Below are 24,551 nucleotides of genomic sequence, written 5' to 3'. Positions count from 1 at the left end.
TAGTGAAGTTAAGTCAAACACAGAAAGACAAATACTGTATGTTATCATTTACATGTGGGATCTAAAAAATAAAATGAATGAATATAACAAAACAGAAATAGACTCACAGATATAGAGAACAAACAAGTGGTTACCAGTGGGGAGAGAGAATGGAGGAGGAGCAAGACAGGGGTAGGGGATTAAGAGGTACGAACCAGCAAGTATCAAATAAATAAGCCACAAAGGTATATTGTACAGCACAGGGAAATATAGCCATTATATTGTAATAACTTTAAATGGAGTATAATCTAAAAATATTGAATCACTATGTTATACATCTGAAACTAATACCATAAATCAAATAAACTTCAATAAAATAAATAAATAAAAATAATTCATGTAGAAAGAATAGCAGAGTGCCACAGTGTTCCATAAACTTTAATTGCTGCTATTATTATCATTTTTTCCAATGAAGATGGTAAATCTGTGCTTTGTATTACATGATAACAGGAGATAAGAATTTCATGTAACTCCATATTCAGAAATAAAATACCATAAAGGTTAAAGTAAATTGAGGTACCACTATCTTGTGGTATTAGGTTGCTAACTAAATCCTAGAATAGAGAGCACTCCAACACTCACCTACAGTGAGGCTACTAACCTAACTTACAGTCTACTGAGAAACAGAAAGGCTACTTACTGTTCACTGCAACCCACTCATTTAGATCTTCCCCCTCAGGAAGCATGACAGCCATCCGGAGGTTTCCACTGCCCAGTGTGGCCTCTGCATGCTTTAAGAGCTCATACTGGTGAGAACCTTCTGGTATGTTCTTCTTTGGTTTAAACGTTTTAGAAGAGCGACTACCACTATGAATAGAAAAGAAGAAAAAGGCACATCAGTGTTTAAGGCATGACTTCAATAGAGTCTACTATAATATATTACTGCATAAAATAACAGTGGTGATCCTAAAACTCCACAAATAAACAGCCCTAAATTGTACCGGCTACATTAAATCCTGGCAACATCACTGTTGTAACTACTGTGTTTGATCACCCAAAACTCCTACAAACCTTTTCTACATTCCCTACTGTAACGCCAAAGGAGAAAAAGAATTTTTAGCTATAACTAATCCAACTAACTAATCTAACAATAAATTACTGATTCAGGATTATAAATTGTAATCTATAAAAACAAAAAAGTACTGGGGACTTCCCTGGTGGTCCAGTGGTTAAGACTCTGTGCTCCCAATGTGGGGGCCCGGGTTTGATCCCTGGTCATGGAACTAGATCCTGCGTGCTGCAACTAAGAGCCCGCATGCCACAACTAAAGATCCCAAGTGCCGCAATGAAGATCCCACACGTCACAAAGAAGATCCTGTGTGCCACAACTAAGACCCCGTGAAGCCAAATAAATAAATAAATAAATAAATATTTAAAACAAAAAACAAAAAAGTACTTTTGTGATAATCTTTAGTCTTTGTATTCCTTTTTACCCCTAATCTAAGTCTCTCAGCCTAATACAAATAATTTGTTTCCTTTGTGTAAAACACATATATAATTTTATATCAATAAAGCACAAAAATCCTAGAGCAAGAAAGAAAAGCTACATGTGCTTCTATCCAATTATAGGAAGCAACAGCAATCTTAATTCAGAATCCCAGGTATGCAGATAAGTAGCTAGACATTAATATGGTTGCTCAAATTTCTAAATGTGTGTATGTATACACAAATAAATGTATTTTTAAATGAATCAATGGAAACTCATCTTAGAAATGGTTTTAAGAGTTTTTAAGAGATGGCAAATTCTTCTTTTTTAAAGAGATGTTCAAACGGATAGCCCCTTTTTTATATATAAATTTATTTATTTATTTATTTATTTATTTATGGCTTCATTGGGTCTTCGTTGCTGTGTGCTTTCTCTAGATGCAGAAAGCAGGGTCTACTCTTCGTTGCGGTGTGTGGGCTTCTCATTGAAGTGGCTTCTCTTGCCGCGGAGCATGGGCTCTAGGCACACGGGCTTCAGTAGTTGTGGCACTCGGGCTCACTAGTTGTGCTCGCGGGCTTAGGTGCCCCACGGCATGTGGGATCTTCCTGGACCAGGGCTTGAACCCGTGTCCCCTGCATTGGCAGGCATATTCTTAACCACCACGCCACCAGGGAAGCCCCAATGCTGGCAAATTCTTATCAAATTGTATTATATTCTAGTCATCCATTCTCAATACTCCCCTGCTCTTCTTATGAAAAGGAACAGATAGGGAAAGAATGAATTAGAAGAAGCTGGATAAGTAGGAATTATCTAAAGTTTAATGTTACTAAATTCATACTACCGTTAACATTCAGACATTTGAACATACGAATTTGAAAATAAAATTCCAAAGAAAACAGATAAACAATAGTTATACTTTCCAAGCTCTCCAAAGCTTTTCACTTTTAACCCCCTTCTCCCAAGCTTACCCCCAAGATCTCTCCTTTTTTCCCAAGATAAAGCAGTAGTTTTTAACCCTGGCTGCATTTTAGAATCACCTGAGGAGTTTTCAAAAAATATTGAGAATCCTTAGAGAAACTAAGAATCTACTTACTAGTCAACCCAAATATCCAATTCAAATGACAGGTATTTTTCACTCTAAGATAATGGTATTCTCATTTATATGTAAGTCTCTCAGGTGTTTATTTAGAGTAAAGTGATGCTCCTCAACTCTAACCTTGGTCCCTCTCCCTGCCAGATATCTCTACTCAACAGCCCAGGATCTCTTTACAAACACTAATCAGATGATGTTACTCCTCTGCTTAAAGCCACTCAGTGGCTTTCCATTGCACTCAGAGTAAACCCCAAAGTCAATATTAGACACAGGGTCTGGACCCACACTAGAGTGTGGAAACTCTTCTTCAGTTTAATCAGACAATGTATTAAATGCCAAATTCTCTCCCAGCATCTCTAAAATATGAAAACGTAGAAAAGCTCATTATGCCTACCAAGCCGGAAGCTTATTTCATTTTCCTGCTCCTTCTCATCCTTTACCAAAATTTAGTGTGAGAAATAAACTTCACCAATATTTTTTACAAAAAGACATTTCACTAATTTATGTATGATTAACTACAAAAATAGCTCTCCTAACATCAATCTGGTGCATGTCTTCAGGCGTAGTGTTAAGTACATTCCCTTTAATTAGCCCACTGCTAAGACTGGTGCAGCAACTGAGGTGACAAGCTGCTCTGAAAAGGGCTGGCAGAGTACATGAGAACAACAAGCACATCAGCAGTGCTTGCACCCGGGAGGGTCAGAGCCTCCCCTGCTCCCCCGAACCACCTATTTATTCAACCATTGTCCCTTCAAGTTTTAGGTTTCCAAATGTTTTCTTGATTGATGACCCACCCAGAATTGGTCTTCCACAAAGCTAAACAAATATACCTCAAAGACCTAATACTTGGGTAGAAAGAAAAAAAAAAATCTGAGTTTGATTTTGTAAAGGCCAGTTTTGACACTTACCAGCTGTGTTATGTCAAGCAAATTACCCAACTTTCTCGAGCCTATTTTTTCTTTAATAGTGAAAGCCTAATAACAATAACAAAACATTACCACTACCTGTATCATAAAGAGCTGCAAAATGAGAAAATAATAAAGGTGAAAAAAGTTTCTAAAGCTGTAAAATGCTGTGCAAATGTTAGTATCCTTCCTTTTTCTGAACCAGAATGACTCATAGTAAAAAAAAGAAATGGGGGCTTCCCTGGTGGCACAGTGGTTGAGAGTCCGCCTGCCGATGCACGGGACACGAGTTCGTGCCCCGGTCCGGGAAGATGCCACGTGCCGCGGAGCGGCTGGGCCCGGGAGCCATGGCCGCTGAGCCTGCGCGTCCGGAGCCTGTGCTCCGCAACGGGAGAGGCCACAACAGTGAGAGGCCCGCGTACCGCAAAAAAAAAAAAAAAAAAAAAGAAGAAAGAAATGGTAGTGCAATGTACAAAGCTGTATTCAACCCCTATTCCCATCCTTGTCTCCTAAGACTGGGGAAAATATAACCTTACTTTGGAAACAAATGCTCTTACACATCAAGTTCCAAATAGAATTTTTTAAATGTTTTGGTTTGGTTTTTGGTGCTACTCCCATGTCACGGTTCAGGTGATCTCAGAATAATCATGGGGCTGGGCGGGAAATTAAGAAAACAAGGTGTTAGTCCTCATTTTGCTATTTTCTTCTTATATTACTTAAGAAACCACAAATTATCATCTGGGCTTCAATTTCTTTACTTTGTTTTTTGAAAGTATGGAAAATAACTTTCTACAAAAGGGTATAATTTAGAGATGAGATAATGTTTATAAAATGTTTTTAGTTCCCTGAGGACTCCCTCCTCGGTTCCACATTTCCATGTACATTCACACTTCCAAAATGCTTTCAAGTCCTCCATCAAATTCCCCCTCTTTCTGACCCTTCTGCTTTATTCAGGCAGAATAATTAAGCATTTCAGTATTCTGATTTTTTAAATGTTCTTTTTTAAAACTATATTCAGTTTTTCTTCAACTACCTGAAACTTCAACCAGGATGCACCCTACCCTGGAAGGGGTGGTGGTTCAATACTGCTCCTTATTCCCATGTCAAAAGATTAAGAGAGTCAGTCCTCAAGTTCAAAAGTACAAGTATCAAAGCATGTACACAAAAATCCTCATCAATGAGTGCAAGTTCTTAAGGTAACAATGTATGTGGCCAAATGCAAATATATCTCACATGACAGGTTAAGACATTTGATGCAAATATTCAAAAACATTTTCAATAACAGAAAGTATGTAGCCCTCCCACCCACCCCACCCCCTCAGAAGAAATTTCTGTATCAGAAGAAATATCTTGTGTATCCTTCCAGAGAGTCTATGTCTATACAAGCATAAGAATGACTGTGCCTGTTTTATACAGTTGTTGCATACTATAGTATACTAAATAATGTTTTTCACTTAATATATCCAGAATATTGTTGTGTATTAAGGTAGAAGTAGATCTACTTTATTCTTTTTAAAGACCGAATAATATTTCCTTATATAGGTATATAATATTTTCAATCAGTCACCTACTGATAAACGTTTAGGTTGTTTCCAGTTATTTGTTACTTCAAACAATGCCACAGGGACTTCCCTCGTGGTCCAGTGGGTAAAACTCTGCACTCCCAACGCAGGGGGCCCAGGTTCAATCCCTGGTGAGGGAACTAGATCCCACATGCGTGCCGCAACTAAGATCCCGTGTGCTGCAACTAAGACCCAGTGCAGCCATAAATAAATAAATAAATAAGTAAATAAGTTAAAAAAAAAAAACAAAACACTATGATTCCAAGAGCGTTTTAAACTATAAAAAACGAAACAAAACAAAAAAATGCTGTAGTAAGTATCCTCATATTATGAAAGATAAATTCGTAGAGATAAAATTGCTGTGCTAAAGAGCACATACATTTTAAATTTTTATATAAGGTCTATTTTTCCCCAAAAAATAAGTTGTACCCTTTTAAAACCCATTAACAATGTATGAGAGTAGCTATATACTTTTTTGGTCTTAGAGGACAGGGATTCAATTGCTAGTTTCTCTTGTACAGCTCCCAACAGGGCATCATAACTATATGAGAGTTTGGAGCTTTCTGATTAGAATGTAAATGTGACTGACAATTCACAGCATTACACTGAGGTCTTTTCTTTCCAAATCCAGGAGTCAGGTTTGTTTATTCTAGTCCTCTTACTCACATTTGAAGGACAATCAATTTCTAGAGCAAGACAGGATGGCTTGAAAGGTAAATAACTGAGTCTAAAGGGAAAACTCTGAACAGGTATCCCTTATAATTAGTCACCCAACTTGATCACCTTTTGTAAATTTCAAAAGCTTCATTTATTTCCTCTTTGAGACCCTAAATAGATTAGTCTCCACTGTGACACCTACATTTATTCTCATAAACCATTTCTTACTATCTCAACACAGTCACACCCTCATTACCCTCAATTTTAACCCTTTATTGTTCAATCCAACTATCAACAAAACTGATATTTTCTAAGTTGGACTGGAGAATCGTAAGGCTGAAGGAATTGGGGGGGCGGATTTACAGAGAACTCAGAACAGGGGCACTAGTAAGGGTTAGAAGAATACAGATGTGTATATTTTGACACTGAAGAACATGTCAGTATATTCAAAATTAGAAGTAAATTAACATCAACTTATTTGTGTCAATAACTCCATACCTTCAAAGTTAAGTGACTTACTCTGACCACCTAGCTAAATTAAATGGCAGAAGTGGGACTCAAAAACAGTCCATTATCTTCAAGTTACTTAACATTACCAAGCCTCAGCTTGGAATAATAACATCTACCTTACTATTGAACCCTGTGGTAAGAACTCCACTAATATTAGCTCACTTTGTTCCACCTCAAGGTAGCAACCTGATATTCACAACAGTAGCTCCTTCTATAGGTCTAAATCCAATACTAGAGATCAGATACTTGATAAATACTTGTTAATTGATAGTTCCAGTCAACTTCAGGCTGAGAACTCCTACACTAGGATAGTAATGATGATGATTAATATTAACTAATATTTACTGCAGGCCTTGTACTCTTAAGTATTTTACATGCAATATCCCATTTAATCTTCATAACTCTATGATGTACATGCTATACTTTATTTTATGGGTAACAAAACTGAGACTTAAAAGTACTTAAATAATTTGCTCAAGCTTATAATATTGGTAAAGTAGGAGCCAGAATTTAAATCTAGGATTTAAATATTTAAAGCCCATTCTTTTATCCACTACCCAACACTACAGGATGCTTACCTTTATTTTCTATCCAATTATTTCTAACTATTTTCTTCCTCTATCACCAAAGTTTAATCAAGTCACTTATGAAACAACACAAGGCTAATTTGTACTGAGAGTGTCATTAGTAGGTACATTTTTAAAAACAATCTTCAAAGTACCTAATTCCATTTCCTCTCTTCACACCTCTTCTAATTTATATGAATATTTAGTACTGCCATTAAGGAAAAATACAATTTCATGAGAGTAATTTCCCCTAAAACATTGCCAAACACATTTGTACTTTCAGAAACACACATATGCACCAGCAAAAAATGTTAGAAACTGTCAAAATCAAGTAGAATGTGTTCTAGACATAATAAAGTCAAAGGCTAAAGGCTAAAAGCTATGAGTACCAAAAATACAATCTTGATTCAGAAAGTTAGCAATCTGAACAGACATATCTATTTACATTTCTGACTAACATCCTTTTAAAATCACTAATCACTGGTGGTGCTGTTGCTGTTATTGTTAATGTTATGAGAGTAAAAAAAAAAAAAAAAGAAACCCTCAATATTTCTGGAAAGCAAGAAAGAATTTCAGCTAAGAGAAGATCAGAAATTGAGGAAATCTGGTAAGATTAAAAAGTTGATGAGATACAGTGACAGTGAAAGTCTGAAAAAAACCTAGCCTAGAACGTACCCAGTAGAAGACTCAGTGAACATGCCCAGTAGAAGACTTACCTTCTCAGTGAAGGTAAGAGTGGTTCCCACTGTGCTTCAAGCTCAGAATCTGGACTACAGGAGAGTGAAAGGACCATAAGAGACGCTTCAGGAATTATATAGCACTGTGATTCAGAGTCTCTGAGCAAGTGAATCCCAATACCCTCCTCTGCTGACCTTTTTCTGAGCAGTAGGCAAGTGGCAGCAGGTATTTAACATTAGGCTAAAGCTCAGTGCTTTCAGGAGCAGGTTCCTCTGTAGGCAATTTACTAAAATTAAAAACTCTGTTCTGTGAAAGACACTGTAAGGCACACAGACTAGGAGAAAATCTTTGCAAACCATATATCTGATAAAGCACTTGTATCCAAAACATACAAAAAGTTCTTAAAATTCAACAATAAGAAAACAACCCAAGGAAGAAATGGGCAAAAGATATGAACAAACCCTACCAAAAAAGATAAACAGATGGCAAATAAACATATGAAAAGACAGTCAACATCATTTGTCATCAGGGAATTGCAAACTTAAACAATAAGATACCATTACACACCTATTAAAGTGGCTACAAGCCAAAAAACTGACAATACCAAAAGCTGATGAGGATGCAGAGCAACATTCATTGCTGGTAGGAATGCAAAATGCAAAATGGCACAGCCACTTTTTTTTTTTTTTTTTTTTTTTTTTTTTTTTTTTGCGGTATGCGGGCCTCTCACTGTTGTGGCCTCCCCCGTTGCGGAGCACAGGCTCCGGACGCGCAGGCTCAGCGGCCATGGCTCACGGGCCCAGCCGCTCCGCGGCATATGGGATCCTCCCAGACCGGGGCACGAACCCGTATCCCCTGCATCGGCAGGCGGACTCTCAACCACTTGCGCCACCAGGGAGGCCCGGCACAGCCACTTTGGAAGACAGTTTGGCAGTTTGCTACAAAGCTAAACAGAATCTTTCCATACAACCTAGCAAACCCACTCAGGTATTTACCCAATTGAGCTGAAAACCTATGCCCACCCAAAAACCTGCCTGTGAATGTTTATAGCAACTTCGATCATAGTCGTAGAAGTGGGAAGCAACCAAGATGCCTTTCAATAGGTGAATCAATAAACTGTGCTACATCCATAAAATGGAATATTATGATCAGCGATTAAAAAGAGACAAGCTGGGCTTCCCTGGTGGCGCAGTGCTTGAGAGTCCGCCTGCCAATGCAGGGGACACGGGTTCGCGCCCTGGTCTGGGAAGATCCCACATGCCGCGGAGCAGCTGGGCCCGTGAGCCATGGCCGCTGAGCCTGCGCATCCGGAGCCTGTGCTCCGCAACGGGAGAGGCCACAACAGTGAGAGGCCCGCGTACTGCATAAAATAAAAATAAAAAATAAAATAAATAAATAAAAAGAGACAAGCTATGGAACCACAAAAAAATAAAAAACAAAACCATGAAGAAGCCTTAATTGAATATTGTTAAGTGAATAAAGTCAGACTGAAAAGGCTACATAGTGTATGATTCCAAATACAAGCCACTCTGGAAAAGCTTTAGAGACAGTAAAATAATCAGTGCTTGCCAGGGGGTCAGGGGAGGGGAGGAGAGATGATTAGGTATATTCCCAAGATAACTGAAATTTATGTCCACAAAAACTTGTATATTAATGTACACAGCACCATTATTCATAAGAGCCAAAAAGTGTGAGCAGCCGAGAAGTCCATCAACTGATGCATAGATAAATAAAATATGGTATATTCATACAATGGAATATTATTCATCCATAAAAAAAGAATGAAGTACTGATAACATGTTATAACATGGGTGAATCTTGACAATATTATCATGCTGAGAAAAAAATTCAGACACAAAATATGAAGTATCACATATTTTATGATTCCATTCATATGAAATGTCCAGAATAGACAAATCCATTGAGACAGAAAGGAGACTAGTGGTTGCCAGGGGCTGGAGAAGAAGAAATGGAGAATGACTACTAATGATACAAGGTTTCTGTTGGGTGTGATGAAAATATTCTGGAATTAGTTGTGATGGTTGCACAACTTTGTGAATATACTAAATCCACTGAATTGTATACTTTTTTTTTTGGCCGCAACACGCAGCATGTGGGATCTTAGCTCCCCAACCAGGGATTGAACCTGTGCCCCCTGCAGTGGAAGTGCAGAGTCTTAACCACTGGACCACCAGAGAAGTCCTGAACTGTATACTTTTTTTTTTTTTTTTGTGGTATGTGGGCCTCTCACTGCCGTGGCCTCTCCCATTGAAGAGCACAGGCTCCAGACGTGCAGGCTCAGCAGCCATGGCCCACGGGCCCAGCCGCTCCAAGGCATGTGGGATCCTCCTGGACCGGGTCACGAACCCATGTCCCCTGCATCGGCAGGCGAACTCTCAACCACTGTGCCACCAGGGAAGCCCTGAACTGTATACTTTTAAGGAAGAATTTTATAGTACGTGAATTACAGCTCAATATTTTAAAATGCTTAAAGAAAAACCTTTACTATTAAAAAAAAAAAAGTAGCCTCCCAATAACATTCCTCACCAGTTCAATAAGTCAGTCTCTTTCATCCATTTATTCACTCTTGCATTCCTTCATCCAACTAGCATATTCTGACCACTTACTATATTCTAAGCAGCACTGTTCTAAGCCCTGGGACACAGCACTGAACAAGAGAATCTCTACTTTCATGGTGGGGAGAAGAGGTAGAAGAAAAAGTAAAACCAACAAAACACTACTGGGTAGTGGTAAGTGCTATGATGAAAATAACAGAATGATGTGACCAATAATGTGATATGACAAGGCACTATATTAGGTTAGGTAGTTAGAGAAGGCCTCCCTAAGGCCAGAAAGACAAGAAGAAGGAATCAGCCATGGGATGATCTGGGGAAGAAGGAAGAGCATTCCAGGCTTATAGGATAAACTAGCACAAAAGTGACCTTTTCAAGGAAGAGGAGTTAAGAAGGTAATGGTGATGAAGGCAGCATGAATGATGGCAACAGTGGTATAAGAAATCAGAGTCTTGTAGAACCACACTAGCTAAGACTTTAGAGACCAAAGTTGGAATTTAGATTATCATTTTAAGTATAAATGTGAAGACTTTGCAGATTAAAAAAATGGAAGTATAACATGACTTAATTTAATGGTCTAAAAAGGATCATTCTAGTTGCCATGTAGAGAATGGACTGGGAGGAGGGCAAAAGTAGAAACAGAGAAGCCAGTTAAGAAACTACAAAGAAGAAAGAATGAAAGAATGATCACTTGGACAAACAGGGACAGAAAGATGAAGCCAGATTCCACTATTCGTAGGTAGAACCAATAGGACTCACTTTGGATTTCAGAATTTGTGGAGAGTGGTGAAGAAAAGACCATCAAGAAAGACTCCTAGGTTTTTAGTATCAAGCAGGTAGAAAATGAGCCATTTATTGAGATAGGTCTGGGGAAATGGATTTTGCACAAATTGAGATACCTATTAGACATCCAAATGGTTAAGTTAGGCAGGCAATTGTACCTACACGTCTCAGGCTCAGAGGAAAAGTAAGACTGAAGGTAACTAATACTCTTGGCATCCTCACTGGTTAGCACAGTGCCAAAGATGCACTAGTATGTTATTAAAACAAGTATTTTATAAGCTATGAGAAGTCCTATAGTAAAGAAAATTGCTTATGGTTTAGCTCAGGGTTTCCCAAACACCTTTAGTCATGGAAACTTTTCATCCACATGTTAACATCATGCTCCTTAACACACATTAGGGATCACTGCACAAGTATACTAAACTGCTAACTGCGTTACCTCTCAATTTTCAGCATATTCATAACACTTCAATTGTATAAAGTGTAACTCCATGACTTCATGCAAGAACAGGTAGGGGGTTGGTCAATTCACTATTTATTTAATACCCCATAAAATTTTATAATCTAATCCTAAGAAAATAAAAAGCACTTCACAAGCAAAGGCCAATTAGTTTCTACATCTGTCAAGTTATGTGAGGCATAATTTCAGCTATAGATGAAGACACTAAGGTTTAATCACTCATCTCCAATCACCCTCTGAGCTTCTGAGTTGTATACAGACTGCAATTTCCTTTGCCCAGAACTGAATTCATTATTCAGTAAATAGATACTAAAACCACAGGAGATTTTAGGACGTGCCCATAGTTGAATATCTAGGTGATTTCCATGCAACAGCAGTAACTGCATTTTCTGAATCCTCTACAATGAGCTGGATTGTTAGAAGAAACCAAAACTTGCATATGCAGAGCTCAGAATGAGCATCAACCTGCAACTGAGTTGGCAGTAATTCCAAATATACTGATATTCCAACCAAGAAACACCCAGGGAGCTTGAACATCACTTCTTTTATAAAAACTTTTCCTAACCTTCCATGAAAAACTCTCCATCCTCTCTTCTGTCTCCTTGTAGCTTAAAACACCTGTAACATATATATGTGTTTGTTCTCTTTCAGATGGCTCTTTTAAATAGGAGGCTGTGGCTTCTTCATTTTTGTAACTACACTGCTCAATATGGTATCTGGGATACAGAAGAGGAAAGGGCAAAGGATTTGGAGTAAAGACCCAGTTTCAGATCCTGTCTTCATAACTTACTAGCTGTGAAATCTTAGATAAATCATATAACTTCTCCAAGCTACAACTAAACACTGGACATGACATCACCAATTTTGCAGGACCATTATGACAATTAAATGAATGAATACATTTAAAGCAGCTTAATTTTTTAAAATAGGTTTTTACATTCTTTTTTTTAACATTTATTTATTTTATTATTTTTTTGGCTGTGTCAGGTCTTAGTTGCGGCATGCGAGGTCTTCGTTGAGGCACACAGGATCTTTCGTTGCAGCACACAGGCTCTTTGTTGCAGTGCCTGACTTCTGTCTAGTTGTGGCGTGTGGGTTTTCTCTCTCTAGTTGCGACGCGCAGGCTCCAGGGTGCATGGGCTCTGCAGTTGTGGAGCGCGGGCTCCAAAGCACATGGGCTCTACTTCGCGGCATGCGGGCTCTCTCTAGTTGTGGCGGGAGCTCAGTAGTTATGGGGCATGGGCTTAGTTGCCCCACGGCATGTGAGATCTTAGTTCCCCGACCAGGGATCGAACCCACGTCCCCTGCATTGGAAGGTGGATCCTTTACCACTGGACCACCAGGGAAGCCCCTATAGCAGCTTAGTTTTAAGGTAGCTGTCACACAGCAAATGCGCGGTATGGGAAATGACAGCTTAAAAATGCTCAATGAATGAAGGACTATATGTATATGCATTTATACATATACATATACACACACGTATAGATATCATCACTTTATCCCTGTCTTAGTCCATTCAGTCTGCTGTAACAAAATACCACAGACTGGGTGGCTTATAGACCACAAAAATTTATTTCTCACAGTTTTGGTGGCCACAAGTCCAGGATCAGGGTGTCAGCACTGTCAGGCCCTCTTCCGGGTTTCTGACTGGCCACTTCTCACTACCTCCTCATATGGTGGAAGGGATTAGGGAGCTCTACGGGATCTTTCTCCTAAGGGCACTAACCCCAGTAATGAGGGTGGAACCCTGAAGACCTAATCACCTCTCAGAGGCCTCACCTCCTAAGACCATCACATTGCACATTAAGATTTCAACTTATGAATCTGGGCGGACACATTCAGACCACAGCAATCTCCCTGCCATACTTCTACTAATCCATAAAGGGTCAGATTAAAACAGTACCTCCTCATGCTTATTCGTTTTCATTTTTCTTTCTCTCTCTCACTAGACTGTGAGTTACTCAAGAATATGGATCATGTCTTGGTCATCCTTAAATCCCGAGAATCTAACAAAGAACCTGGGATATAACAGGTTTACTGATAAATGTTGATGATCTTAAATAATGATACTGAAAGGAGAGAAAAATCTTGCTCTTATTGCAAGGAGCAATTGTTCCCAGTATTACAGAAAGGGATTGACCCATCATCTTTATTTGGTGCAACAAATCTAAAAGATTTTAAACTACAGCAAAAGAAGTAACAGATGGATTGGGGAGATTTCCTAACCCTGACACCAAAATTTCATTTTCAACCTTAGGCCCTTTAACTCCTAGAGGAAAACATAGGCAATACACTCTCTGACATAAATCGCAGCAATATCTTTTTCGATCCATCTCCCAGAATAATGGAAATAAAAACAAAAATAAACAAATGGGACCTAATTAAACTCAAAAGCTTTTGCACAGCAAAGGAAACCATAAACAAAATGAAAAGACAACCCACAGATTGGGAGAAAATATTTGCAAATGATGTGACCAACAAGGGATTAGTCTCCAAAATTTACAAACAGCTCATGAGGCTTAATACCATCAAAACAAACAACCCAATCAAATAATGGGCAGAAGACCTAAACAAACATTTCTCCAAAGAAGACATACAGATGGCCAAGAGGCACATGAAAAGATGTTAAACATCGCTAATTATCAGAGAAATGCAAATCAAAACTACAATGAGATATTACCTCACACCAGTCAAAATGGCTATCATCAAAAAATCCACACACAATAAATGCTGGAGAGGGTATGGAGAGAAGGGAACCCTTATACACTGTTGGTGGGAATGTAAATTGGTACAGCCACTATGGAGAACAGTATTAAAGTTCCTTAAAAAGCTAAAAATAGAGCTACCATATGACCCTGCAATCCCACTCCTGGGCATATATCCAGAGAAAAGCATGGCCCGAAAGGATACATGCACCCCAATGTTCATTGCAGCACTGTTTACAATAGCCAAGATATGGAAGCAACCTAAATTTCCATCAACAGAGGAATGGATAAAGATGTGGTATATATATACAATGGAATATTACTCAGCCATTAAAAAGAATGAAATAATGTCATTTGCAGCAACACGGATGGACCAAGCGATTGTCATACTGAGTGAAGTAAGTCAGACAGAGAAAGACAAATACTGTATGATGCGGAATCTAAAATGAAATGATACAAACGAACCTATTTACAAAACAGAAACAGACTCATAGACTTAGAGAATGAACTTATGGTTACCAGCGGGGAAAGATAAGGGGAAGTGATTAGTCAGGAAGTTTGGGATCGACATGTACACACTACCATATTTAAAATGGATAACCAACAAGGACCTACTGTACAGCACAGGGAACTCTGCTCAATGTTATATGGCAGCCTGGATGGGAGGGGAGTTTGGGAGAGAATGGATACATGCATATGTATGGCTGAGTCCCTTTGCTGTGCACCTGAAACTATCACAACATTGTTAATCGGCTATACTCCAATATAAAATAAAAAGTTAAATAAATAAATAAATAAATAGGTCAATCAAAGCAAGACATCTCAGTCAAAGCAAGCCTACTCCTCCCATTGGGGGAGGGGAGGGGGAGGGAGGTGGTAGCTCTTACTTTTCGTTTTATTTAGTTATTTGTAGTAACTAAGTAGGTTGCGGTTTCCTCCCATAGTTTAGAGCAATTTAACTATACTTTAAAAACTAATAAGCACTTCCTTGTAGTAATAGGATTTTTTTTTTCCACCAAAGTAAAAGTGGAGAATTTCCCTGGCATCTATTTCAAAACCACAGCTCATTATAAAGAGCTCAACAAAAGATCAAGTCTGCAGTCTTGGCAGTAACGGAACAATCTTTACATCAGATAACAGATCTCAAGTTAACACTAGAGCAAAGATTCACCTACAACTCCTACAGTCCATCATTTGCCTGTAAATATGAAGCAGTAACACAATAGGTATCAACTCAGTGACACAGCAGTTTTACTCATCCAAGTGCTTTGAAATTAAACTCTTATAATAAAGCCAGCCTGACTAGGAAAAAAGACAAGGTTAAAGTCAGAGGGAGCCTACTCATCCTTATCTCATACACTTTTAACTGAGCTTTCTTTTTTTTACCAGTCATCCCTAGAGAATTAATTCAAGGGTCATTTTTCCTCAGGAAGCTTCACTGATATCCTAAGCTATGTTAAGGATGCCTTCTCCATGTTCACACAGAACACTAAATGTGTCTCTATTTTACAATGCGCCGTGAGATTCTCAAAGGCAAGGACTGTTTTAAGCCATCACTGCATCTCCAGAATCTAGCAGAAGGCCTACATCAGAACACATCCTCAACAAAAGTTTGTTGAGCTAAACTGATAAAGGACTCCAGGTCAAAAACGGTGAAGTAAAAGCAAACATTTTGACAACATTTGCTAAATTTATATTCTGAGCTTATACAAATAGGCCCAGTCATAATAGATACAGAAGCATAGTACATACTATACATGTATAGTTGTAGCTAAGTACATAAGATGGAAATACCTCCTGTAATGTTCTTAAAAATGTATACAATTTTTTCTTTACTGACCTTTTTACCTCTAGTTCTTAATCTACTTTGAGCCTCTGATAATCTGAAAGACATTATGAACCTTCTCTCTAGACGCATAATATTTTGCATACAGGAATTCAGGGAAGTGCTAAAACCTGCTCATAAACCCAGAAAAAGAACTCCTGCCCTAGTCTGTCTCCCTTCTCTCAGGCTATCATGAGAACATTCGTTTTCTCCTGAAATCTTCTAAGAGCTCCACATTTATTTTCTAATCCTTTAGATATATTCTTTTGGATAAAAACACACAGATGTTAGGATGATAAGTATAGGTCTTTTATTCAATTAAAAAATCTACAGTTTGTATTCTATGGTTTATTCTTTTTCTATTAAATAGTAACTCTAATAGAAAGCTTTGTTCATATTTGTACAATAATTTATATTAAAGTTCAAAACCATGGCATTTATAAGAAAGTCAATGCATTAAATTAATAGTTTTAAGAAAAGAAGAAGCCCATGTTAATGCCTATAAAAACAGATAAAGTGTCCTGGAAAACAGGAAAAGCCATTTCTTTTATTACTGGAACTGGAGGAATATATTAGAAACATGAATACAAAAGTTATCAATAATTTTTCTCCTATAAATCTAATTTCAAATGCAGCTAATTGGTTTTTGTTTGTTTGTTTGTTTGTTTTAATAAAAGAGATAATTCCTGATTTGGAGATAAATTTTAACCAACGAATAATTCAGGTCAAAGGAATTAAAGTTTAAATGAGATTTGCTAAAGCACACTCTAGAAGCATAACCTGAATAATCTGGAATATCAGTGAGGACTGATAAAAACAATAAATAAAAGCTCCTTGCAGCTCAAATTTACATTAATCTGTACTTTTGTAAAAATTAGAGTTATTGAACTCTGTTTGGTGGAAAAGGACTCTTAGACTCACTACCTACTAATACATCGCAGTAACAAAGAACTCAAAAAACATTAAGTAGTTTAACACAGTGATATAATTTCCTTTCTCTTAGAGACACCATAAAACTGTGGATGCTAAACAGAACATGGCAATAAAATGGATCAGTACCTATAAGAAGACTATTTTGAAAAGTGATAGTTAAAGATGGTGGGCTGAAAACACACATTAGCTTCCACTCCCTACTCAAAGTGATAATAAAGTAAATTTTTAAAAAAAATCAATCCCATAAGGATAAAGAGAATAAAAGTGGAGAAAACAACAATTTTAGGAATTAGAAAGTAGATGAATAAATAATTGAATTAACATACCTAAGGAAGGACTTCCCTGGTGGCACAGTGGTTAAGAATCCACCTGCCAATGCAGGGGACACGGGTTCAAGCCCTGGACCAGGAAGATCCCACATGCCGTGGAGCAACTAAGCCTGTGTGCCACAACTACTGAAGCCCGCAAGCCTAGGGCCCATGTTCCGCGACAAGAAAAGCCACAGCAATGAGAAGCCTGCGCAGTGCAATGAAGAGTATCCCCCAATCTCTGCAACTAGAGAAAGCCCGCGCACAGCAACGAACACCCAACACAGCCAAAAATAAATAAATAAATTAATTAATTAATTTTTAAAAACCCACACATATCTAAGGAAACCTAACCCTAAACTTGGAAGCAACCCAATTTATACAACAGATCCCATAAAAGATTCAGGAATCAGTACAAGTAGGATACTCTGGAAGTAGGAGTGAAGATGGAACAAGACTTCCACAGCCTGTTTAAGAAGGAGTTACACACCCAGACGCCCTCTGCAATCTACACAGTAGGCTTCTGTACTACCTCCCATCCTAAGAAAAGACTAGAAGCTAAAGGTTTATTCTATGAAGAGGGCAAAACAGAGAGGGTGTCTGCCTTGGGAGATACAGTCACAGGCACAGTTGCAGGCAGATGTACCATATTTAACACTGGGTGATTAGATGAGTTTAAAAAATCAATGTTGAGACCCCTAGCCTTTTCCCCCAGCCGGATCCCCAGAACCTTGCAGTTGGGATAATAATCTCCAAGCGAAGACCAATTGTGCTTTTTTTTTTTTTTGGCAAATCTGACCACACCACATAAAGACCTAGAAAGTAATTTATCCTAGGGGTTCTTCAAGGTACAGCCTAGCCATATCACCCTTCAGCAAATCCCACAGTTGACATGCCCACCACACACATGCACAGAGTTCCAATTCACTTTTCGGTTGTCCTACTTATAAATAAAAGCAGAAAGCAAAAGGGTTACCAGGTCTTGAGGGAAGCCTCCAATGTGAAACAAGACATCAAAATAGACAGAAAAAAGCAAATAAAAGGATAAACAATGGCAAAGAATAAAAATGTCCCCCTAAAATTAATATCCTCAGTGATAGGAAATCCTCCCTCCCCCCTCCCCTCCCCCTCCCCTCCCCCCTCCCTCCCCTCCCTCCTCCTCCCCCCTCCCCCTCCCTCCCCCTCCCTCCTCCCTCCTCCCTCCCTCTCTCCCTCCTCCCTCCCTCCCCCTCTCCCTCCTCCCTCCCTCCCTCTCTCTCTCTCTCTTTCTTTCTTTCTTAGCTGCAACATGCATGTGGGATCTGCTTCCCTGACCTGGGATGGAACCCGGGCCCCCGGAATTGGGAGTGCAGAGTCTTAACCACTGCACCACCAGGGAAGTCCCCAAAATGCCTTTTTTAGACTGAAAGAGAGACCACCAACTCAGTGGATGAAAACAGACCCACAACCAAAGATGCAATTATGAAATCTCAGAACAAACAGAAGAACTTACAATAGTCCAGAGGGAAAAAACAAGTTTCATACAAAGTATCAGAAATCAGAAAGGCATCTGGACTTCTCAATAACAAGTAGAACACCTCATCCATATAAATTAAAATTAAAATTCTGTGGGAAAACTTACAGCCTAGAACTTGATACGTTGACATAACACCAATCAAGTATGAAGGTAGAATATATTTCTAGACACATGAGGTCTCAAAATATTAACATTCCACTTACTGTTTTTAGTTAGCTTTTAGACAGTCTGCCCCAAATAAGGGAGTAAACCAAGAGACAGGATGTGAGACCCAAGAAAAGAAGAAATCCAACCAAAAACCATGCAAAGGGAATCCCCAGAATGAAGGTGAAGGTAGATTCCAAAAATAACAGCTACACAACAAGACTTAGATAACATCAACCAACAAACTGGAGCAGGTCAGAAAGCCCCAACAGACACTATTCAAGAAGATAAAGTGAGAGAATCTGAATGTATTTGAAGGTTAACTGAGGGAATGTTTGGGGATTAAAAAAAGTATTGACTACACAGAAAATAAAACAAAAAATTTCCAGAAACAGCATAAAGTCCTTCAGGAAAGGAAAAATAAAATTACAGTACATACTTGGCTCAACTGTCAACAGTGTTTATATAGTATTAACCGCTATACTGAGAAGCAGGCAGGATGGGATGTGTGTGTGTGTATATATATATGGTATGGGAGGGGGTGATAGTCTCTTCTTCCATAATAAGAATTCAATAGTTAACGCCTAGAAATGAAAAAATCAATATGTAACAATATAAACTAGTTAGAGATAAGAAATTAAAAATCAAAACAATCAGGTAAAAGAGCTCAAATGGCTGTAACTAGAAGCAAGAAAAGAGGGATTGTTTTTATGACAAGCTTTATATAACTATTTGACTCTAAATTAAATCATGTACATGTATAATACTGACAAAAATTAAAACTAAAACTTAAAAAGTTTGAAAGCTTAATAAAAAAGTTTGAATGTTTACCAAAACATGGCAATAAAATTGGGTTATTTACAGAAATGTTAATGAACTGCTCTATCTTTAAAATCCAAACATACTGTGCAATATATTTCTGACCCCAGTATGATTTACAGTATACTATGGATAAGTAAGCCAAAATCACCTATATATATGCAGACTTCTCCTAATGGTTTATTAGCTGGTGGCTGCTATTGCTATCATCCTTAGCTCTATTATCAAAATTGTTTCAAAAACATACATTCACCTTAGAAACTTGCCAGATTCAATCAGTTTGATATACCAATGGTCCCTGAGGAAACCAAAAGCCATCAGTTAAATACACATCAAGTTGAAATTTGTAAAAGTAGCATGCAGCACAGGGTAGTGGGAAAACACTGATGCTGACTGGACCTAGGGCCCTGGAATAACAGAGTACCTTTACTACTTGAGAGACCTTGACTTGGTTACTTATTACTTAGCCTCTCTGGAGACTTATCTGCCTCATCTGAAAATGAAGAAAGCATTATGCTGCAGAGTTGTTTCAAGGATTAGAAACCAGTAAGTAAAATACTACTGCAATGCCTGGCACAAGGCTCAATAAAAGCCATCTACCGTTATTATTTAACTTGAGCATTATCTACTTCATAAGGAATAGGAGAAACCTTGATTTTACAGTTGGGTACTCTAGGCTGGAATCCCTAATTTGCCTTGTATTAGCTGGGTGACTTTGGGTAAGTTACTTAATCACTCTGATTGCAAAAGAGAGAAATCGTATCATCTACCATGTGGGATGGTTCTGAAAACCCAATGATATGTATAGAAATACAAAGAATAAGCTGGTGTACAATCAGTGCTCAAAAATTGATACCAGTTAAATATATCTGTACCATCTCTTTATCCTTCGTAGTGAAGATCCATCATAGACATAAGCTTTGTTATAGCTACACACTGTCCTTCTTTAATAAGCAATTGTAGAAAGTGTGAAGTCATGTAATGTCAAAAAATACAACTAAAATAGTAAGACACTTGGAATTCTTGGTATAATCAAGATTAGTCTCATTAGAATTTGTTTATATAACTAAGTGTAGCCTTGGAAAATCACAAGATCCCAGAGTCTCAACTGGTTCATCTAAAAATAAGAGGTTGGAACAAAACCTTCTCTATTCCTAAAAATCACTAAATGTAAATTATTTCTCCAGAGATTTAATCTCATTCTTACCAATCCCACAAGCCACCATAAATCTTTTCAAACATTATGAGGAAGAAACACTGAATGTTGTCAAATATAAAACTGTCTTTTTTAGAAATAAGAAAACGAGGCACAAAAGTACGATTTTGCCCAACTTACACACTCCAGATCACAATAACTGAATTCTTCTATAAAGGAACTGAGGGAAAATATTTCTTTTAACCAAGATTGTTTCATTCTCCCTTTCTGTTCAGAAGCAAGGATTTCCATCTTTCAGACCACCAAAGGTTTAAGCATGAGCTTATGGTGCCCAAGCATAGGACAAATCATGATGCTTCTAAAGGAAGGCTAAAAACAAGAATGGCTGGTGGATATCAGTGTGATGTCAGGAAAGTCCCTGTGAAAATAATACACAGATGCAGCCAAACCTGAGAATACACGGCAAAGAAAGGGCTGTATAAAACTCCAGGAAAGATACAAGTAAAAAAAAAAAAAAAAAAAGCCCCTTTAATCCTAATACAGTCAACTGTAAAAGTGACATCTCACATTATCTGAGATTCAGTAATGCTCCCCAGTACCTGGAAAAGGCTTCAACTGTGACTATTTAAAAGTAAGCGAGAATAACACAAATGAGTGAAAACCATAGAAGAGGAGAAAAAAGTAAAAAACGCATAAAACTAAATGAAAAAATCTTCCTCTCTTCTCTCCAGTTTCTTTTTGAACTAAGTGAAATGTAAATATCAGAACTGCCATAAAAAGAACAAATTCATTAAGGCTAGCAGGGTTCCTCAGACACACAATTATGCAAAGTATTTACTGATAAAGTAATAGTGTTCTGAGTTTTTATAACATATAACTTACTCATGCTTATTATAGTTTGACCTGTAAGCGCTCAAAAACAACAAGCATATCATAAAGGCATATTCTTCAGATTCACAAGCATTTAGACACTACTATTCACTCAAAGTTTGGGGAAAAGATTCTCCACTTTGAAATAATCCAGAAAGAAAACCCCTGGTGAAGGTCTCTATCAAACTCCATGAGAAAGACAATAAATGTGTTGAGAGTAACAAGTGAAAAGCAGTTTTACATCTACCTCCAGAATCTATAGGTCATTTTTACAGCTCCAAGTATGTCATCTGCCTCCCAAACATGTTCATCATTTGCATTAAATTATCAGTTTCCTATCTGCATTAAAATATCAGAAAGATAACTTAGAAACAAAAAATCCAGTTGGAGTTAAATACCTCATTTTGTAAAATCCACCTCTACCGATAATCTGTGCCTATCTTGGAGAAAAGTAATATTTTCCTAGCAAGTTATTAAAGAATTTTAAAATTATATTCTACCATTACTTTTCACGACTATTAATTTTTAAATTTCACTTATTAAAAAATTACATTCTCAATTTTAACATAAAAGATATAATTTTCCCCTTTTAAAATAAAAGAGAAAAAAGGATGATGACAATAAAAGCAAACACCCTAACTATGCAGTTAGAAACAAAGGGAACATACAACTCAAAAACAAAAAATCAAACAACCCAATCAAAAATGGGCAGAAGACTGAAATAGACATTTCTCCAAAGAAGATATACAGATGGCCAATACACACATGAAAAGATGCCCAACATCACTAATTATTAGAGAAATTCAAATCAAAACTACAATGAGATACCACCTCACACAGGTCAGAATGGCCCACATTAAAAAGTCTACAAATAGCAAATGGTGGAGAGGGTGTGGAGAAAAGAGAACCCTCCTACACAGTTGGTAGGAATGTAAATTGGTGCAGCTTCTATGGAAAAGAGTACAGAGGTTCCTCAAAAAACTAAAAATAGACTTGCCATATGATCCAGCAATCCCGCTCCTGGGCATATATTTGGAGAAAACTATAATTCGAAAAGATACATGTACCCTAATGTTCACTGCAGCGCTATTTACAATAGCCAAGACATGAAAACAACCTAAATCTCCATCAACAGATGAATGGACAAAGAAAATATGGGGGGGTGTATACACACACACACACACACACACACACACACACACACACACAATGGAATACTACTCAGCCATAAAAAAGAATGAAATAATGCCATTTGTAGCAACATGCCTGGACCCAGAGATTATCATACTAAGTGAAGTAAGTCGGAAAGAGAAAGACAAATACAATATGATATCACTTGTATGTGGAATCTAAAATATGACACAAATGAACTTACTTACAAAACATAAACAGACTCACAGACATAGAAAACAAACTTATGCTTACCAAAGGGGGAAGCGGGTGGAGGAGTGATAAATTAGGGGTTTGGTATTAGCAGACACAAACTACTATACATAAAATAGATAAACAACAAGGTCCTACTGTATAGCACAGGGAACTATATTCAATAACCTTTAATAAACCATAATGGAAAAGAATATGAAAAAGAATATATATATATATGTATAACTGAATCACTTTGCTGTATATCAGAAACTAATACAACACTGTAAATCAACTATACTTCAATAAAAAAAGAAAGGAAGAGGGACTTCCCTGGTGGTCCAGTGGTTAAGACTCCGTGCTTCCAATGCAGGGGATGTGGGTTTGATCCCTGGTTGGGGAACTAAGATCCCACATGCTGCGTGGCGTGGCCAAAAAATTTACAAAAAAAAAAAAAAAAAGAGAGAAGGAAGGAAAAGTGAGAAAGAGGACAGAAATTCTTTGGAAGAATCTTTACTATTAACCTGTTTACCTCATTATATGCACAGACATATTTACATATATATATATTTATATATATTGACATATATACATATATATTTATATATATATATATTTGAAGCCCAAGAAGCTCTCACAATTATTATTCCTAGCTGTGCGATGCTGGTGGAGATGCAGGGATATGAGCACTCACATTCACTGCTACTGAAACACAATTTACAGTGGCAGGTAGGGAATGTGCCTGGCATATATCGATTCTTGAAAAAAGGGTAAAACAACAAGGTCTCTACAAAATTGTAAAATAAAGATCCAATAAATAGGTGTTCCAAATCTTTCTGTGCACAACAGCCACCTATTTCCAGCTCCCCAAAAGTCTTTGGAAGGGAAAAATTAGAGCAGAATGAAGGGAATCACTCATATCTCCTCCACCTACCACCATGTAAATACGTGAAAATGTCACTGACTTGCTAAAAAAAAATTTGTTTACTTCTAATTTATCTCTCCCCGCACCTCCCCACCCCATCCCCTTTGGTAAGCATAAGTTTGTTTTCTAAGTCTGTGAGTCTGTTTCTGTTTTGTAAATAAGTTCATTTGTATCATTTTTTTAGATTCCACATGTGATACCATAAAAAAATTTTTATTACCAAGTATGTAATATATAACAGGCACTATGCTAGATGGTAGAGATTTAAAAATAATTTTTGAAACTGCTGCATCTTCAAAGAGGTCACATACTCTGATGAGGAAGAAAGGCCTGAAAACTGACAAGTACAATATCTTTTTGATACGAGCTATAATAAGGACTATGGAGGACACTGAAATGGTGCCGAACAAATTGGGAAGGGGACAGAGGTCACGGAAAAAGAGTTGGCTCCTGAACTAAAGAAATGGAGGTGGGATGGAGAAGGGCTCCAGCCAGAACAACAGGATCAGCACTTTAAAAAGCAGGCAGATGTGGGAAAAATGAATGTTGAAAGAAATGCAAATAAAATGGCTAAGCTCAGTGCAGGGAATACATGGAAGGAAGGAGCAGATGAGGCTGGAGTGTTAGCAAACACCATTACCATGGGGGCTCTCTATGCCTTGGGACTCTGCCAATCACTTCCAGCCCATTCTAATCCCTACCTGAGAAGCCCAAGTAAACTGCAGGACGAAAGTGG

At 37.8% G+C, this 24,551-nt stretch overlaps 1 protein-coding gene across 1 annotated transcript in view; it reads right to left on the bottom strand.

Moving 5' to 3' along the window:
* The window catches only part of MOB1B (MOB kinase activator 1B), a 63,968-nt gene that overhangs the window by 18,305 nt on the left and 21,112 nt on the right, over positions 1-24,551 (bottom strand). The window contains exon 3 of the mRNA XM_060113292.1: positions 680-846. Coding sequence (XP_059969275.1) covers positions 680-846 — 167 coding nt within the window. The remainder of the gene's footprint in view (positions 1-679; positions 847-24,551) is intronic.

This window comes from Mesoplodon densirostris, chromosome 1 (genome assembly GCF_025265405.1).
Source record: "Mesoplodon densirostris isolate mMesDen1 chromosome 1, mMesDen1 primary haplotype, whole genome shotgun sequence".
NCBI lineage: Eukaryota > Metazoa > Chordata > Mammalia > Artiodactyla > Ziphiidae > Mesoplodon > Mesoplodon densirostris.
The sequence above is the reverse complement of the archived record's forward strand: the minus strand, read 5'-3'. Positions and strand labels throughout refer to the sequence as shown.